Here is a 20,795-nt window from a genome sequence, read left to right on the forward strand (position 1 = left end):
ATCAAAGGTTTGCCGTTATGGAGGACCACTTCCAGTTCACGGCTTTACCCTTCGGTCTTGCCACGGCGCCCAGGGTATTCACCAAGGTCATGGCGGCTGTCATGGCCATCCTTCATTCTCGAGGAGTCGTCGTGTTACCTTACTTAGACGATCTCCTCATAAAGGGCCCATCTTTCCAAGCCTGCGAGTCAAGCGTCCACATTACCCTGGATTCTCTTTCGCGCCTGGGCTGGCTGATCAACTGGGACAAGTCCTCTCCCGTTCCTGCCCGTCGGATCTCCTTTCTGGGAATGATCCTGGACACTTCAAGGGGGCTGGTCTTGCTTCCCCGGTCCAAGGCCCAAGCGCTTCATCAGGGAGCCCGAGCGCTATGCCATCCTCGTCCGCGAACCATTCGTTTCGCCATGAAGATCCTGGGGAAGATGGTTGCAGCAATCGAAGCGGTTCCCTTTGCTCAACTCCATCTCCGTCCCTTGCAACAGGCTCTGCTGGACAACTGGGACAGGAGTCTCTCATCCCTCGACCGTCCTTGCCCCTGTCCCCGCGGGTCAGACAATCTCTCGTATGGTGGACCCTGGGCTCGTCTCTTCTCCAGGGGAAGTCATTCCTCCCGATCCGCTGGTTAGTGGTAACTACCAACGCCAGTCTTCTTGGCTGGGGGGCGGTGTTTCTTCACCACTCTGCCCAGGGCCGTTGGACAGTTCGGGAATCCAGACTCCCCATCAACATCCTGGAGATTCGCGCTATCAGACTTGCTCTGAGTCGCTTTCACGCCCTGCTCGCGGGTCACCCAGTACGAGTCCAATCGGACAACGTCACGGCGGTGGCTTACATCAACCACCAGGGGGGTACCCGCAGCAGGGAGGCGATGCAGGAAGTCTCCCTCATCCTTCGTTGGGCCGAAACCAACCATTCCATCATCTCTGCGGTGCACATTCCGGGAGTCGAGAACTGGGCGGCGGACTTCCTGAGCCGCCAGGGCCTTGCCTCGGGGGAGTGGGAACTCCACCCAGAGGTTTTTCACCAGATCTGTCTTCGCTAGGGGACCCCGGACGTGGATCTGATGGCGTCCAGATTGAACACCAAAGTCCACAACTTCATTGCTCGATCTCGGGATCCCCAGGCCATAGGAGTGGACGCGCTGATTTCTCCGTGGCATCAATTTCAGCTCCCATACGTGTTCCCTCCCCTTCCCTTACTGCCGAAGGTGATCCGAAAGATCAAGACGGAGGGAGTTCCAGTCATCCTGGTCGCCCCAGACTGGCCTCGTCGCGCTTGGTACGCGGAGCTCGTTCAGCTCGTAGCCGACGTTCCCTTCCGGTTGCCAGACCGCCCAGACCTGCTTCGCCAAGGACCGATCTACCATCAGAGCTCAGGGGCCCTACGTTTAACGGCGTGGCTTTTGAAACCTGGATTCTAACTCGTGCCGGTTTCTCTCAGCAGGTCATCCCCACCATGTTAAGCGCTCGCAAGGCGTCTTCCGCCTCCATCTACCACCGCGTCTGGAAATCCTTCTTCTCATGGTGCAGGCTCCGGGGTCACCCTCCGCTCGTTTTCTCTATCCCTTGCATCTTGAATTTCCTTCAGGCTGGTCTGGATTCCGGTTTGGCCCTGAGTTCCCTCAAAGGTCAGATCTCAGCGTTATCCGTGCTTTTCCAGCGTACGATCGCCACCAACCTTCAGGTCAAGACCTTCATTCAGGGAGTCTCCCATGTGGTTCCCCCCTACAGGATGCCGTTAGAGACCTGGGATCTCAACTTGGTCCTGGGGGTTCTTCAGGAACCTCCGTTCGAACCCCTTCAGGACGTCCCGCTCTCTGTTCTCTCTTGGAAGGTTGCCTTCCTGGTAGCGGTGACGTCCATCAGAAGGGTTTCAGAGCTCGCCGCTTTATCCTGCCGGGCTCCTTTCCTTGCCTTTCATCAGGACAAGGTAGTCCTACGTCCTTCTCCGGCGTTTCTTCCGAAGGTGGTCTCTTCTTTCCACCTCAATGAGGACATCATTCTTCCCTCCTTTTGCCCGCAGCCCAAACATAGGGTCGAGAAGGCTCTCCATACTCTGGACGTGGTAAGGGCCCTCAGGAGGTACATTTCCAGAACGGCTCACTTCAGAAAATCGGACGCCCTTTTCGTGCTCCCGGAGGGTCACAGAAAGGGTTTGGCTGCGTCTAAATCCACGATAGCCAGATGGATCCGATCTGCTATCCAGGAATCCTATCGGGTCAGGGGCAGTCCTATCCCGGCGGGGATTAGAGCTCACTCCACTCGGTCGATGGGTGCTTCCTGGGCCATCCGGCACCAGGCAACAGCGGAGCAGGTTTGCAAGGCCGCAACGTGGTCCAGCCTGCATACTTTCACAAAGCATTACAATGTTCACATTCACTCCTCTGCGGACGCGGCCCTTGGCAGACGTATCCTGCAAGCGGCCGTGGCGCATTTGTAGTCAGATGGTACACGGAGTTATTTGGTTGTATTGTTTCCCTCCCAGGGACTGCTTTGGGACGTCCCATGGTCCTGTGTCCCCCAATGAGGCGAAGGAGAAATAGGGATTTTTGTGTGTACTCACCGTAAAATCCTTTTCTCCGAGCCACTCATTGGGGGACACAGCACCCACCCTGGTAGCCTTTCGGCTCGTGATCTTGTTTTTTGATCTTGACTGTTTGTTTGACATGTTATATTCTAATGTTAATTGTTATATTGTTACTATCCTACTGCTTTTGCACTGAACTGGGTGTCTGGAAGCCAGTACGAGGGTGTATACTGCAGGGGAGGAGCTAACCTTTTTTTGTCTCAGCTTAGTGTCAGCCTCCTAGTGACAGCAGCATAACCCATGGTCTTGTGTCCCCCAATGAGTGGCTCGGAGAAAAGGATTTTACGGTGAGTACACACAAAAATCCCTATTTTCTAATATCTAATCTATCTCCTCCCTTTCAGTTTCATTCCATACTTCTCGTGTTTCCATGTGCAAATTAGGAGAGAAAAAAATGGAGACACAAAGCGCAAAATAGGGTCTTATCCTCTAGATAACCAAGAGAGCTTTCTTAGAATTGCTCACCTGATTTTGTTGAATGAAAAGCATGTAGCGATTGTAGCGATTTTGGCTGCTGCAGATCCACAAGCCGATCAACGGCCGTATGACAATATAAACTGTGCAGGAGGTGTGGGTTAAATCCGCGCTGCCTCAATGATGAAGTTCCAAGGATAATAAATTTAAAAGGTGGTTTATTCAACGCGTTTCAAGGTCAGTGCGACCTCTTCTTCAGGAAATTCCACATACAACATGACAAATATAGCTGCAGAAGAAAGCCCCAAAGAAACAGATAGATTATTTCATCTAGATGTTCCAACAAAGTCCAACTTCTATCCACTTGAAGACAAGGGTCATCACATAAAAGTATTTAATGGTATAGTATTAAAACAACTGGAGAATATTATAACTACCAACAAACCTTCCAACAACATTTGTAATAAAAAGAAGAATTTAAACCTCAGTTTAGGGGAAAAACAGGCGATGAAATCACTAGCCTCAAATAATAACATTGTGATCAGATCAGCAGACAAGGGGGGAGGGATAGTGATACAAAATCGTTGTGACTATATTAATGAAGCTTTAAAAATTCTCTCAGATAATAACTATTATAAGAAAGGTTCCTTTAATAACTATGCATCCTCCATACAGAAATATAATGATCTTATTACAGAAGGATTGACTCTAAATATTTTTAGTAACAAAGAAAAAAGTTTTTTATGCCAAAAATACACAAAAATATACAAAACCCCCCAGGCAGGCCCATTATTGCAGGTATAAATTCACTGACTTCCAATCTTGCACAATATATTGATCGAATTATGCTTACACATGTTTTTAATCTTAATAGCCATCTTCGTGATTCCTCCCATTTATTGGTGCTTTTACAGAAAGTTTTATGGAAACCTAAGTACAGGTCCTTCTCAAAAAATTAGCATATAGTGTTAAATTTCATTATTTACCATAATGTAATGATTACAATTAAACTTTCATATATTGTAGATTCATTATCCACCAACTGAAATTTGTCAGGTCTTTTATTGTTTTAATACTGATGATTTTGGCATACAACTCCTGATAACCCAAAAAACCTGTCTCAATAAATTAGCATATCAAGAAAAGGTTCTCTAAACGACCTATTACCCTAATCTTCTGAATCAACTAATTAACTCTAAACACATGCAAAAGATACCTGAGGCTTTTATAAACTCACTGCCTGGTTCATTACTCAAAACCCCCATCATGGGTAAGACTAGCGACCTGACAGATGTCAAGAAGGCCATCATTGACACCCTCAAGCAAGAGGGTAAGACCCAGAAAGAAATTTCTCAACAAATAGGCTGTTCCCAGAGTGCTGTATCAAGGCACCTCAATGGTAAGTCTGTTGGAAGGAAACAATGTGGCAGAAAACGCTGTACAACGAGAAGAGGAGACCGGACCCTGAGGAAGATTGTGGAGAAGGACCGATTCCAGACCTTGGGGAACCTGAGGAAGCAGTGGACTGAGTCTGGTGTGGAAACATCCAGAGCCACCGTGCACAGGCGTGTGCAGGAAATGGGCTACAGGTGCCGCATTCCCCAGGTAAAGCCACTTTTGAACCATAAACAGCGGCAGAGGCGCCTGACCTGGGCTACAGAGGAGCAGCACTGGACTGTTGCTAAGTGGTCCCAAGTACTTTTTTCTGATGAAAGCAAATTTTGCCTGTCATTCGGAAATCAAGGTGCCAGAGTCTGGAGGAAGACTGGGGAGAAGGAAATGCCAAAATGCCTGAAGTCCAGTGTCAAGTACCCACAGTCAGTGATGGTGTGGGGTGCCATGTCAGCTGCTGGTGTTGGTCCACTGTGTTTCATCAAGGGCAGGGTCAATGCAGCTAGCTATCAGGAGATTTTGGAGCACTTCATGCTTCCATCGGCTGAAATGCTTTATGGAGATGAAGATTTCATTTTTCAGCACGACCTGGCACCTGCTCACAGTGCCAAAACCACTGGTAAATGGTTTACTGACCATGGTATTACTGTGCTCAATTGGCCTGCCAACTCTCCTGACCTGAACCCCATAGAGAATCTGTGGGATATTGTGAAGAGAAAGTTGAGAGACGCAAGACCCAACACTCTGGATGAGCTTAAGGCCGCTATTGAAGCATCCTGGGCCTCCATAACATCTCAGCAGTGTCACAGGCTGATTACCTCCATGCCACGCCGCATTGAAGCAGTCATTTCTGCCAAAGGATTCCCGACCAAGTATTGAGTGCATAACTGAACATTATTATTTGATGGTTTTTTTGTTTGTTATTAAAAAACACTTTTATTTGATTGGATGGGTGAAATATGCTAATTTATTGAGACAGGTTTTTTGGGTTATCAGGAGTTGTATGCCAAAATCATCAGTATTAAAACAATAAAAGACCTGACAAATTTCAGTTGGTGGATAATGAATCTATAATATATGAAAGTTTAATTGTAATCATTACATTATGGTAAATAATGAAATTTAACACTATATGCTAATTTTTTGAGAAGGACCTGTATATCTTTCTTACTATGGATGTTTCAGCACTGTACTCAAACATCCCACACGATGTTGGACTACTATGTTTTCATTACTTCCTTAACCCCTTTACCCCCAAGGGTGGTTTGCACGTTAATGACCGGGCTAATTTTTACAATTCTGACCACTGTCCCTTTGTGAGGTTATAACTCTGGAACGCTTCAACGGATCCCAGTGATTCTGACATTGTTTTCTCGTGACATATTGTACTTCATGACAATGGTAAAAATTCTTTGATAGTACCTGCGTTTATTTGTGAAAAAAACTGAAATTTGGCGAAAATTATGAAAATTTCGCAATTTTCCAACTTTGAATTTTTATGCAATTAAATCACAGAGATATGTCACACAAAATACTTAATAAGTAACATTTCCCACATGTCTACTTTACATCAGCACAATTTTGGAACCAAAATTTTTTTTTGTTAGGGAGTTATAAGGGTTAAAAGTTGACCAGCAATTTCTCATTTCTACAACACCATTTTTTTTTTAGGGACCACATCTCATTTGAAGTCATTTTGAGGGGTCTATATGATAGAAAATACCCAAGTGTGACACCATTCTAAAAACTACACCCCTCAAGGTGCTCAAAACCATATTCAAGAAGTTTATTAACCCTTCTGGTGCTTCACAGGAATTTTTTGAATGTTTAAATTAAAATGAACATTTAACTTTTTTTCACAAAAAATTTAATTCAGCTCGAATTTGTTTAATTTTACCAAGGGTAACAGGAGAAAATAGAAAAATTGTTGTACAATTTGTCCTGAGCACGACAATACCCCACATGTGGGGGTAAACCACTGTTTGGGCGCATGGCAGAGCTCTGAAGCGAAGGAGCGCCATTTGACTTTTCAATGCAAAATTGACTGGAATTGAGATGGGACGCCATGTTTCGTTTGGAGAGCCCCTGATGTGCCTAAACATTGAAACCCCCCACAAGTGACACCATTTTGGAAAGTAGACCCCTTAAGGAACTTATCTAGATGTGTGGTGAGCACTTTGACCCACCAAGTGCTTCACAGAAGTTTATAATGTAGAACCGTAAAAATAAAAAATCATATTTTTTCACAAAAATTAACTTTCGGCCCCCAATTTTTTATTTTCCCAAGGGTAAGAGAAGAAATTGGACCCCAAAAGTTGTTGTACAATTTGTCCTGAGTACGCTGATACCCCATATGTGGGGGTAAACCACTGTTTGGGCGGATGGGAGAGCTCGGAAGGGAAGGAGCGCTGTTTGACTTTTCAATGCAAAATTGACAGGAATTGAGATGGGACGCCATGTTGCGTTTGGAGAGCCACTGATGTGCCTAAACATTGAAACCCCCCACAAGTGACACCATTTTGGAAAGTAGACCCCCTAAGGAACTCATCTAGATGTGTTGTGAGAGCTTTGAACCCCCAAGTGTTTCACTACAGTTTGTAACGCAGAGCCGTGAAAATTGAAAAAAAAAATCTTTCCCCCAAAAATTATTTTTTAGCCCCCAGTTTTGTATTTTCCCGAGGGTAAGAGGAGAAATTTGACCCCAAAAGTTGTTGTCCAATTTGTCCGGAGTACGCTGATACCCCATATGTTGGGGGGAACCACCGCTTGGGCGCATGGGAGGGCTCGGAAGGGAAGGAGTGCCATTTGGAATGCAGACTTAGATGGAATGGTCTGCAGGCGTCACATTGCGTTTGCAGAACCCCTAATGTACCTAAACAGTAGAAATCCCCCACAAGTGACCCCATATTGGAAACTAGACCCCCATGGAACTTATCTAGATGTGTTGTGAGAACTTTGAACCCCCAAGTGTTTCACTACAGTTTATAACGCAGAGCCGTGAAAATAAAAAATCTTTTTTTTTTCCACAAAAATTATTTTTTAGCCCCCAGTTTTGTATTTTCCCAAGGGTTACAGGAGAAATTGGACCCCAAAAGTTGTTGTCCAATTTGTCCTGAGTACGCTGATACCCCATATGTTGGGGTAAACCCCTGTTTGGGCACACGGGAGAGCTCGGAAGGGAAGAAGCACTGTTTTACTTTTTCAACGCAGAATTGGCTGGAATTGAGATTGGACGCCATGTCGCGTTTGGAGAGCCCCTGATGTGCCTAAACAGTGGAAACCCCCCAATTATAACAAACCCTAATCCAAACACACCCCTAACCCTAATCCCAACAGTAACCCTAACCACACCTCTAACCCTGACACACACCTAACCCTAATCCCAACCCTATTCCCAACTGTAAATGTAATCTAAACCCTAACCGTAACTTTAGCCCCAACCCTAACTGTAGCCTTAACCCTAGCCCCAACCCTAACTTTAGCCCCAACCCAAACTGTAGCCCTAACCATAGCCCTAACCCTAACTTTAGCCCCAACCCTAACTGTAGCCCTAACCCTAGCCCTAACCCTAGCCCTAACCCTAGCCCAAACCCTAACCCTAGCCCTAACCCTAGCCCTAATTGAAAAATGGAAATAAATACATTTTTTTAATTTTTCCCTAACTAAGGGGGTGATGAAGGGGGGTTTGATTTACTTTTATAGCGGGTTATTTAGCGGATTTTTATGATTGGCAGCCGTCACACACTGAAAGACGCTTTTTATTGCAAAAAATATTTTTTGCGTAACCACATTTTGAGAGCTATAATTTTTCCATATTTTGGTTCACAGAGTCATGTGAGGTCTTGTTTTTTGCGGGACGAGTTGACGTTTTTATTGGTAACATTTTCGGGCACGTTACATTTTTTGATCGCTTTTTATTCCGATTTTTGCGAGGCAGAATGACCAAAAACCAGCTATTCATGAATTTCTTTTGGGGGAGGCGTTTATACCGTTCCGCGTTTGGTAAAATTGATAAATCAGTTTTATTCTTCGGGTCAGTACGATTACAGCGACACCTCATTTATATCATTTTTTTATGTTTTGGCGCTTTTATACGATAAAAACTATTTTATAGAAAAAATAATTATTTTTGCATCGCTTTATTCTCAGGACTATAATTTTTTTTTTTTTTGCTGATGATGCTGTATGGCGGCTCGTTTTTTGCGGGACAAGATGACGCTTTTAGCGGTATCATGGTTATTTATATCTGTCTTTTTGATCGCGTGTTATTCCACTTTTTGTTCGGCGGTATGATAATAAAGCGTTGTTTTTTGCCTCGTTTTTTTTTTTTTTTTTTCTTACGGTGTTTACTGAAGGGGTTAACTAGTGGGCCAGTTTTATAGGTCGGGCCGTTACGGACGTGGCGATTCTAAATATGTGTACTTTTATTGTTTTGTTTTTTTTATTTAGATAAAGAAATGTATTTAGGGGAATAATATATTTTTTTTTTTTTTCATTATTTAGGAATATTTTTTTTTATATTTTTTTACACATTTTGAAATTTTTTTTTTTACTTTTTTACATTGTCCCGGGGGGGACATCACAGATCAGTGATCTGACAGTGTGCACAGCACTCTGTCAGATCACTGATCTGACATGCAGCACTGCAGGCTTCACAGAGCCTGCTCTGAGCAGGCTCTGTGAAGCCACCTCCCTCCCTGCAGGACCCGGATCCGCATCCATCTTGGATCCGGGGCTTGAGGAAGCAGGGAGGGAGGTGAGACCCTCGCAGCAACGCGATCACATCGCGTTGCTGCGGGGGGCTCAGGGAAGCCCGCAGGGAGCCCCCTCCCTGCGGGAAGCTTCCCTATACCGCCGGCACATCGCGATCATCTTTGATCGCGGTGTGCCAGGGGTTAATGTGCCGGGGGCGGTCCGTGACCGCTCCTGGCACATAGTGCCGGATGTCAGCTGCGATAAACAGCTGACACCCGGCCACGATCGGCGGCGCTCCCCCCGTGAGCGCCGCCGATCGCGCTGGACGTACTATCCCGTCCATGGTCATGGGGGCCCACCCCACCTCGACGGGATAGTACGTCCCATGTCAGAAAGGGGTTAAATTTGATAATAGGCTCTCCTCAATTCAAAAAAACTTTCTAATTAAAGGATTGGATTTTATACTAAAAAATAACTATTTTACCTTTGAAAATGAATTTTATCACCAGATCAAAGGGACCGCAATGGGCTCGAAAGTAGCACCTACTTTCGCAAATCTTTTTATGGGGGTTTTTGAGGAATTATTTATTTTAAATGAAACATGGCAAAAACAAATTTTTTTTTATAAAAGGTTTATAGATGACTTGATATTTATTTGGGATAACACAGAAAATAATGTTGATAATTTTATCCAGCAAATTAATAATAATAACTGGGGTCTTTCATTTACTGCCCTTTATGATAATAATAACATCAATTTCTTGGATGTTATACTCTTTATAAAAGATGGCAACATCTGTAGCAAAACATTTTTTTAAAAAGTTGATGCAAATAGCTACATTCATTTCAGCAGTGGTCATTACTCCAAATGGTTAAACAATATTCCAAATAACCAATTCCGTTGAATTAGAAAGAACTGCACTGCTGATATTGATTATAAGGAACAATCCACCATATTGAGTAAAAAATTTCGTGCTCAGAACTATCCCACAAATCTAGTAAAACGAGCCTTTGATAATTCTATGAAATTAAATCAAGGAGCACTACTAGATAATAGAGTAAAAAATCCAGATGATAAAAAATTTAAAAAAGATGTTGTATGTGGAATTTCCTGAAGAAGAGGTCGCACTGACCTTGAAACGCGTTGAATAAGCCACCTTTTAAATTTATTATCCTTGGAACTTCATCATTGAGGCAGCGCGGATTTAACCTACACCTCCTGCACAGTTTACATGTGCAAATTAGAATGATGATCCCTCTACATTGACATCCCTTCAGATATTTGTAGACAGCGATTGTCTCCTCTTAGCCTTCTTTTTGCAAGCTAAACATGCTCAGATCCTTTAACTGTCCCTCATAGGACATACTTTGTAGTCCATTTACCATCCTGGTAGCTCTTCTCTGATGTTGCTCCAGCTTTTTAATGTCTTTTTTAAAATGTGCCCAGAACTGAACTCCGTATTCCAGATGAGGCCTAACCAAGGAGTAGTGGAAGAGGATAATTACTTCACACAATCTAGACTCTATGCTTCTCTTAATACATCCTAGAACTGTTTGCCTTTTTTTTGCTGCTGCATCACACTGACTTGTGCAGTCTGTGATCTATTAGTAAAGTCTTTTTCACACGTGTTGTTGCTTAGTTCTATTCCTCCCATTATATAGATGTAATTTTTGTTATTCTTTCCCAGATGTAGAATCTTGCATTTCTCTCTGTTAAATTCCATTCTCATGGTCACTGCCCATTGTTCATGCTTATCTAGATCCATCTAAAACCTTTCTCTGTCATCTCTAGTGTTTGGCTGGTTTCACATTTGCGTCTTTGTGCGCAGCGTTTGATCCGCAGTTATTTTGCCGCATGTATTTAAAGCGTTGTCTGATGCCAAGATATGCCAATTCTTGCCTTTTGATAAAGCTATACATGCGTCAGTCCGTAAGAATTGGCATATCTTGGCATCAGACAACGCTTTAAATACATGCTGCAAAATAACTCCCCGTTTTGCTTACAAAAGAACACACAATCTAACAGATCTCTTAGTAAAAAATCGTATTTCTCAATCGAATGATAACTGGTTAATTCTTAATACCCCAAAAGGAAATTTCAAATGTGGGGATTGCAATTTTTGCCAGTATCATCTAACAGGGAATTTCCTGCAGATTGGCCCTTCGCAAGATAAAATAAAGGATTTGATTACTTGCAAGACAAAGTATGTTGTTTACATCATCTTTTGTCCTTGTTTTTTCTTTTATATTGGGAAAACCATTAGATCGCTTAACCCGTTTACCCCCAAGGGTGGTTTGCACGTTAATGACCAGGCAAATTTTTTCAATTCTGACCACTGTCCCTTTATGAGGTTATAACTCTGGAACGCTTCAACGGATCCTGGTTATTCTGACATTGTTTTCTCGTGACATATTGTACTTCATGATAGTGGTAAAATTTCTTTGGTATTACCTGCGTTTATTTGTGGAAAAAAAACGGAAATTTGGCGAAAATTTTGAAAATTTCGCAATTTTCCAATTTTTTTTTTTATCAGGGAGTTATAAGGGTTAAAAGTTGACCAGCAATTTCTCAATTTTACAACACCATTTTTTTTTTTTAGGGACCACATCTCATTTGAAGTCATTTTGAGGGATCTATATGATAGAAAATACCCAAGTGTGACACCATTCTAAAAACTACACCCCTCAAGGTGCTCAAAACCACATTCAAGAAGTTTATTAACCCTTCACGTGTTTCACAGGAATTTTTGGAATGTTTAAATAACAATGAACATTTAACTTTTTTTCACAAAAAAATTACTTCAGCTCCAATTTGTTTTATTTTACCAAGGGTAACAGGAGAAAATGGACCCCAAAAGTTGTTGTACAATTTGTCCTGAGTACGCCGATACCCCATATGTGGTAAACCACTGTTTGGGCACATGACAGAGCTCGGAAACGAAGGAGTGCCATTTGACTTTTCATTGCAAAATTGACAGGAATTGAGATGGGACGCCATGTTGCATTTGGAGAGCCAGTGATGTGCCTAAACATTGAAACCCCCCAGAAGTGACACCATTTTGGTCCCTACGGAACTTATCCAGAGGTGTGGTGAGCACTTTGACCCACCAAGTGCTTCACAGAAGTTTGTAATGCAGAACCGTAAAAATAAAAAAAATCATATTTTTTCACAAAAATTTTCGCCCCCAATTTTTTATTTTCCCAAGGGTAAGAGAAGAAATTGGACCCCAAAAGTTGTTGTACAATTTGTCCTGAGTACACTGATACCCTATATGTGGGGGTAAACCACTGTTTGGGCGCATGGGAGAGCTCGGAAGGGAAGGAGCGCCGTTTGACTTTTCAATGCAAAATTGACAGGAATTGAGATGGGACTCCATGTTGCATTTGGAGAGCCACTGATGTGCCTAAACATTGAAACCCCCCACAAGTGACACCATTTTGGAAAGTAGACCCCCTAAGGAACTTATCTAGAGGTGTGGTGAGCACTTTGACCCAGCAAGGGCTTCACAGACGTTTATAATGCAGAGCCGTAAAAATGAAACAAAAATTTTTTCCCACAAAAATGATTTTTTTTAGCCCCCAGTTTTGTATTTTCCCGAGGCTAACAGGAGAAATTGGACCCCAAAAGTTGTTGTCCAATTTGTCCTGAGTACGCTGATAACCCCATACGTGGGGGGAACCACCGTTTGGGTGCATGGGAGGGCTCGGAAGGGAAGGAGCGCCATTTGGAATGCAGACTTAGATGTAATGGTCTGCAGGCGTCACATTGCCTTTGCAGAGCCCCTAATGTACCTAAACATTAGAAACCCCCCACAAGTGACCCCTTATTGGAAACTAGACCCCCCAAGGAACTTATCTAGATGTGTTGTGAGAACTTTGAACCCCCAAGTGTTTCACTGCAGTTTATAACGCAGAGCCGTGAAAATAAAAAATCTTTTTTTTCCCACAAAAATTATTTTTTAGCCCCCAGTTTTGTATTTTCCCAAGGGTAACAGGAGAAATTGGACCCCAAAAGTTGTTGTCCAATTTGTCCTGAGTATGCTGATACCCCATATAAGGGGGGAACCACCGTTTGGGTGCATGGGAGGGCTCGGAAGGGAAGGAGCGGCCGATCGCGTATGATGTACTATCCCGTCGGTGGTCATACGGGCCCACCTCGACGGGATAGTACGTCATATGTCAAAGGGGTTAATATTAGATTTCGGAAACATTTCCATTCAGTCTCCACCGGCAAAGATTCACCTCGTCTTATACAGCACGTCCAGACAGTACATGATTCCAATCCCCGCTACTTGCGTTTTGTGGGTTTGGAAGTGGTTAATTTACCACAAACGAAAACAAACGCGCAAGGTCCGTTGGGACTAAGGAATTTTTGTAAAAAAAAAAAAAAAAATTTTGTCTTTTCTGATAGCTAATACGTATTACTTAGTGAATCAACGAAATTTGATATATGTTTGTATTGTTGTCATTTGTTAATGATGAGTTCTATATGAACGTTTTAGTTTTCTATATGGTATGTTTTAATGATATGCAAATGCTGTCACATGATTGCTTTTAAAAAGGAAATGACATGTTACCTGTCATATCTGGACCCGTGGAAGCGTGTATAACGCGAAACGGCCTACTTGCACTGTCCCTGCTCTTATTACCTTGTCTATGAATTTATATTGGAAATAAAGGACTAAAGGTACCGTCACACTAGACGATATCGCTAGCGATCCGTGACGTTGCAGGGCCGCGCTTAGTAACCCGATGTTTACCCTGGTTACCATCGTTAAAGTAAAAAAAAACAAACACTACATACTTACCTACCGCTGTCTGTCCCCCGGCGCTGTGCTTCTCTGCACTCCTCCTGCACTGGCTGTGAGCACAGCGGCCGGAAAGCAGAGCAGTGACGTCACCGCTCTGCTTTCCGGCTGCCCGGCGCTGACAGTGCAGTGGAAAGCAGAGCGCCGGGGACAGACAGCGGTAGGTAAGTATGTAGTGGTTGTTTTTTTTCCTTTAACGATGGTAACCAGGGTAAACATCGGGTTACTAAGCGCGGCCCTGCGCTTAGTAACCCGATGTTTACCCTGGTTACCGGCATCGTTGGTCGCTGGAGAGCTGTCTGTGTGACAGCTCTCCAGCGACCAAACAGCGACGCTGCAGCGATCCGGATCGTTGTCGGTATCGCTGCAGCGTCGCTCAGTGTGACGGTACCTTAAGGTTTCTTCGTCACATGACGGAAGTGTTGCTGCTTTCTTCTTCCTTTGGATCCTCCTAGCTTTGCATTGTCTGCACATTTGATTAGTTTACCTTCAGTTCCCTTATCTAGATCACTAACCCCTTCATGACCCAGCCTATTTTGACCTTAGGGTACCGTCACACAGTGCAATTTTGATCGCTACGACGGCACGATTCGTGACGTTCGAGCGATATAGTTACGATATCGCAGTGTCTGACACGCTCCTGCGATCAGGGACCCCGCTGAGAATCGTACGTCGTAGCAGATCGTTTGAAACTTTCTTTCGTCGTCTAGTGTCCGGCTGTGGCGGCATGATTGCATGGTGTAACATATATCGTATACGATGTGCGCATAGTAACCAACGGCTTCTACATCGCACATACGTCATGAAATTATCGCTCCAGCGTCGTAGATTGCAAAGTGTGACAGCAGTCTACGACGCTGGAGCGATATTGTTACGACGCTGGAGCGTCACGGATCGTACCGTCGTAGCGATGAAAATTGCACTGTGTGACGGTACCCTAAAGACCTTGCCGTTTTTTGCAATTCTGACCAGTGTCCCTTTATGAGGTAATAACTCAGGAACGCGTCAACGGATCCTAGCGGTTCTGAGATTGTTTTTTCGTGACATATTGGGCTTCACGTTAGTGGTAAATTTAGGTCAATAAATTCTGCGTTTATTTGTGATAAAAACGGAAATTTGGCGAAAATTTTGCAATTTTTCACATTTTGAATTTTTATTCTGTTAAACCAGAGAGATATGTGACACAAAATAGTTAATAAATAACATTTCCCACATGTATACTTTACATCAGCACAATTTTGGAAACAACATTTTTTTTCGCTAGAAAGTTATAAGGGTTAAAATTTGACCAGCGATTTCTCATTTTTACAACGAAATTTAGAAAACCATTTTTTTTAGGGACCACCTCACATTTGAAGTCAGTTTGAGGGGTCTATATGGCTGAAAATACCCAAAAGTGACACCATTCTAAAAACTGCACCCCTCAAGGTACTCAAAACCACATTCAAGAAGTTTATTAACCCTTCAGGTGCTTCACAGCAGCAGAAGCAGCATAGAAGGAAAAAATGAACATTTAACTTTTTAGTCACAAAAATGATCTTTGAGCAACAATTTTTTTATTTTCCCAATGGTAAAAGGAGAAAGTGAACCACGAAAGTTGTTGTCCAATTTGTCCTGAGTACGCTGATACCTCATATGTGGGGGTAAACCACTGTTTGGGCGCACGGCTTGGAAGGGAAGGAGCGCCATTTGACTTTTTGAATCAAAAATTGGCTCCACTCTTTAGCGGACACCATGTCACGTTTGGAGAGCCCCCGTGTGCCTAAAAATTGGAGCTCCCCCACAAGTGACCCCATTTTGGAAACTAGACGCCCCAAGGAACTTATTTAGATGCCTAGTGAGCACTTTAAACCCTCAGGTGCTTCACAAATTGATCTGTAAAAATTAAAAAGTACTTTTTTTTCACACAAAAAATTCTTTTCGCCTCAATTTTTTCATTTTCACATGGGCAATAGGATAAAATGGATCATAAAATTTGTTGGGCAATTTCTCCCGAGTACGCCGATACCTCATATGTGGGGGTAAACCACTGTTTGGGCACACGGCAGGGCTCGGAAGGGAAGGCGCGCCATTTGACTTTTTGAATGGAAAATTAGCTCCAATTGTTAGCGGACACCATGTCGCGTTTGGAGAGCCCCTGTGTGCCTAAACATTGGAGCTCCCCCACAAGTGACCCCATTTTGGAAACTAGACCCCCCAAGGAACTTATCTAGGTGCATATTGAGCACTTTAAACCCCCAGGTGCTTCACGGAAGTTTATAACGCAGAGCCATGAAAATAAAAAATAATTTTTCTTTCCTCAAAAATGATTTTTTAGCCTGGAATTTCCTATTTTGCCAAGGGTAATAGGAGAAATTGGACCCCAAATGTTGTTGTCCAGTTTGTCCTGAGTACGCTGATACCCCATATGTGGGGTAAACCACTGTTTGGGCGCACGGCAGGGCTCGGAAGGGAAGGCACGCCATTTGGCTTTTTAACCCCTTAGTGACCGAGCCAAATTTTTGAAATCTGACCAGTGTCACTTTATGTGGTAATAACTCTGCAACGCTTCAACAAATCCCAGTGATTTTGAGATTGTTTTTTCGTGACACATTATACTTTATGTTAATGGTAAATTTTGTTCAACATTTTTTGTGTTTATTTATAAAAAATATCAAAAATTTGAGAAAAATGTTAAAAAATTAGCAATTTTCTAAATTTGAATGATTATCCCTTTAATCCAGATGGTCATACCACAGCAAACCATTAATAAATAACATTTCCCACATGTCTGCTTTACATCAGGACCATTTGTAAAATATTATTTTATTTTGTTAGCAGTTTAGGAGGTTTAAAAATGTAGCAGCAATTTTTCATTTTTTCAAAGAAATTTACAAAAATTTTTTTTTTAGGGAACTATCCATGTTTGAAGTGACTTTAGGGGTCCCATATATTGGGAAACCCACAAACGTGATACCATCTTAAAAACAGCACCCCCTGACATATCAAAAACTGCGGTCAGGTAGTTTATTAACCCTTCAGGTGCTTTACGGGAATTAATGCAAAGTGGTATGACAGAAATGAAAATGTGTATTTTTACCACCTAAATGTCTCTAACTTCTAAACAGATTACTACAGCCGTCAGACTCTAAGGCCGCTATTTGGCCATGAATTGCCATGGCAAACATCAGGACAACAAAATCATGATATGAGGGTACCAATTGGGACAAAGAAGAAGCCCCCACGCTCTGTTAACCATTTATAATGATGTAGTCACTATTGACAGCAGCATCTAAGGGGTTAAACAGATTTAGATGGTGCAAATACTGATCGTGGCTGGTACAGCAAGTTGTCAGCTATAGTGTACAACTGACAGATGCTGGATTGTCACCTGTATGGGGAGGATATTCTCTTATATCTCAGGTCAGTTAAAAGGCGTATTGGCGGTCATTAAGGGGTTAAATGGAAAATTAGCTCCAATCATTAGCGGACACCATGTCACGTTTGGAGAGCCCCTGTGTGCCTTAACATTGGAGATCCCCCAGAAATGACCCCATTTTGGAAACTAGACCCCCAAAGGAACTAGTCTAGATGTGTGGTGAGGACTTTGAACCCCCAAGTGCTTCACAGAAGTTTATAACGCAGAGCCATGAAAATAAAATAAAAAATTATTTTCTCAAAAATGATCTTTTAGCCTGCAATTTTTTATTTTCCCAAGGGTAACAGGAGAAATTTGACCCCAAAAGTTGTTGTCCAGTTTCTCCTGAGTACGCTGATACCCCATATGTGGGGGTAAACCACTGTTTGGGCACATGCCGGGGCTCGGAAGTGAAGTAGTGACGTTTTGAAATGCAGACTTTGATGGAATGCTCTATGGGCGTCACATTGCGTTTGCAGAGCCCCTGATGTGGCTAAACAGTAGAAACCCCCCACAAGTGACCCCATTTTGGAAACTAGACCCCCAAGGAACTTATCTAGATGTGTGGTGAGCACTTTGAACCCCCAAGTGCTTCACAGAAGTTTATAATGCAGAGCCGTGAAAATAATATACGTTTTCTTTCCTCAAAAATAATTATTTAGCCCAGAATTTTTTAATTTTCCCAAGGGTAACAGGAGAAATTTGACCCCAATATTTGTTGTCCAGTTTCTTCTGAGTACGGTGATACCCCATATGTGGAGGTAAACCACTGTTTGGGCACACGTCGGGGCTCAGAAGGGAAGTAGTGACTTTTGAAATGCAGACTTTGATGGAATGGTCTGCGGGCGTCACGTTGCGTTTGCAGAGCCCCTGGTGTGCCTAAACAGTAGAAACCCCCCACAAGTGACCCCATTTTAGAAACTAGACCCCCAAGGAACTTATCTAGATATGTGGTGAGCACTTTGAACCCCCAAGTGCTTCACAGACGTTTACAACGCAGAGCCGTGAAAATAAAAAATCATTTTTCTTTCCTCAAAAATGATGTTTTAGCAAGCATTTTTTTATTTTCACAAGGGTAACAGGAGAAATTGGGCCCCAGTAATTGTTGCGCAGTTTATCCTGAGTATGCTGGTACCCCATATGTGGGGGTACACCACTGTTTGGGCGCACGTCGGGGCTCGGAAGTGAGGGAGCACCATTTGACTTTTTGAATACGAGATTGGCTGGAATCAATGGTGGCGCCATGTTGCGTTTGGAGACCCCTGATGTGCCTAAACAGTGGTAACCCCTCAATTCTACCTCCAACACTAACTCCAACACACCCCTAACCCTAATCCCAACTGTAGCCATAACCCTAATCACAACCCTAACCACAACCCTAATTCCAACCCTAACCCTAAGGCTATGTGCCCACGTTGCGGGTTCGTGTGAGATTTTTCAGCATCATTTTTGAAAAATCCGCGGGTAAAAGGCACTGCGTTTTACCTGCGGATTTTCCGCGAATTTCCAGTGTTTTTTGTGCGGATTTCACCTGCGGATTCCTATTGAGGAACAGGTGTAAAACGCTGCGGAATCCGCACAAAGAATTGACATGCTGCGGAAAATACAACGCAGCGTTTCCGCGCGGTATTTTCCGCACCATGGTCACAGCGGATTTGGTTTTCCATAGGTTTACATGGTACTGTAAACCTGATGGAACACTGCTGCGCATCCGCAACGGCCAATCCGCTGCGGATCCGCAGCCAAATCCGCACCGTGTGCACATAGCCTAATTCTAAAGGTATGTGCACACGCTGCGGATCCGCAGCAGTTTCCCATGAGTTTACAGTTCAATGTAAACCTATGGGAAACAAAAATCGCTGTACACATGCTGTGGAAAAACTGCACGGAAACGCAGCGGTTTACATTCCGCAGCATGTCACTTCTTTGTGCGGATTCCGCAGCGGTTTTACAACTGCTCAAATAGAAAATCGCAGTTGTAAAACCGCAGTGAAATGCGCAGAAAAAAACGCGGTAAATCCGCAGTGGTTTAGCACATACCGAAACCCTACCCTAACCCTACCCCTAACCCTAGCCCTAACCCTATTCTAACATTAGTGGAAAAAAAAATTCTTTATTTTTTTATTGTCCCTACCTATGGGGCTGACAAAGGGGGGGGGGGGTCATTTATTATTTTTTTTATTTTGATCACTGAGATAGATTATATCTCAGTGATCAAAATGCACTTTGGAAAGAATCTGCCGGCCGGCAGATTCGGCGGGCACACTGCGCATTCGCCCGCCCTTTTGGAAGATGGCGGCGTCCAGGGAGAAGACGGATGGACCCCGGCAGGATCGGTAAGTATGATGGGGGGGGGGATCGGAGCATGGGGGAGTGGATCGGAGCGCGGGAGGGGTGGAACAGAGCACGGGGGGGTGGAACGGAGCACGGGGTGGGTGGATCGGAGAGCAGGGGGGGTGATTGGAGCATGGGGGGGTGATTGGAGCGGACAAGAGCACGGGGGGGGAGCGGACAGGAGGACGGAGGGGAGCCGGAGCAGTGTACCGGTGTACCGGACAGATCGGAGGGCTGGGGGGGCGATCGGTGGGGTGGGGTGGGGGCACATTAGTGTTTCCAGCCATGGCCGATGATATTGCAGCATCGGCCATGGCTGGATTGTAATATTTCACCAGTTATAATAGGTGAAATATTACAAATCGCTCTGATTCGCAGTTTCACTTTCAACAGCCAATCAGAGCGATCGTAGCCACGGGGGGGTGAAGCCACCCCTCTCAACCCCCCCCCCCCCCCCCCCCCCCCCGGGCTAAACTACCACTCCCTGCAGATCGGGTAAAATTGGAGTTAACCCTTTCACCCGATCTGCAGGGACGCGATCTTTCCATGACGCCACATAGGCGTCATAGGTCGGATTGGCACCAACTTTCATGACGCCTACTGTTATGAAAGGTAATTCAGTACCACAATGGACATAGAGGTCAGCGCACATACAGTGACCTGGCAATAACCCAAAAAACAAGAACGAGCTCTGAGACGTGGGAACTCTGTTGACCGCAATCCCTAATCCTCTCCAACCACACTAAAGGCAGCCATGGATTGCGCCTAACGCTGCCTATGCAACTCGGCACGGCCTGAGAAACTAGCTAGCCTGAAGATAGAAAATAAGCCTACCTTGCCTCAGAGAAATACCCCAAAGGAAAAGGCAGCCCCCACATATAATGACTGTGAGTTAAGATGAAAAGACAAACGTAGAGATGAAATAGATTTAGCAAAGTGAGGCCCAACTTTCTGAACAGAGCGAGGATAGGAAAGGTAACTTTGCGGTCAACACAAAACCCTACAAAAACCACGCAAAGGGGGCAAAAAGACCCTCCGTACCGAACTAACGGCACGGAGGTACACCCTCTGCGTCCCAGAGCTTCCAGCAAGCAGAAAAAAACAAATTGACAAGCTGGACATAAAAAAACAGCAAACAATAGCAAAGAGGAACTTAGCTATGCAGAGCA

General features: G+C 44.0%; 1 protein-coding gene across 3 annotated transcripts in view; it reads left to right on the forward strand.

Moving 5' to 3' along the window:
• Nucleotides 1-20,795, forward strand: part of COG2 (component of oligomeric golgi complex 2) — a 139,143-nt gene that overhangs the window by 108,261 nt on the left and 10,087 nt on the right. The window contains exon 17 of one of the 3 annotated variants that reach the window (XM_069769463.1): nucleotides 11,688-12,258. The exons of the other annotated variants lie outside the window; for them this stretch is intronic. Within the exon in view, the coding sequence (XP_069625564.1) occupies nucleotides 11,688-11,760 (73 nt within the window). The 3' untranslated portion in view covers nucleotides 11,761-12,258. Of the gene's footprint in view, nucleotides 1-11,687; nucleotides 12,259-20,795 lie in introns of those variants that run through there. 3 annotated transcript variants of the gene reach the window in all.

Source organism: Ranitomeya imitator, chromosome 5, assembly GCF_032444005.1.
Source record: "Ranitomeya imitator isolate aRanImi1 chromosome 5, aRanImi1.pri, whole genome shotgun sequence".
NCBI classification, from domain to species: domain Eukaryota; kingdom Metazoa; phylum Chordata; class Amphibia; order Anura; family Dendrobatidae; genus Ranitomeya; species Ranitomeya imitator.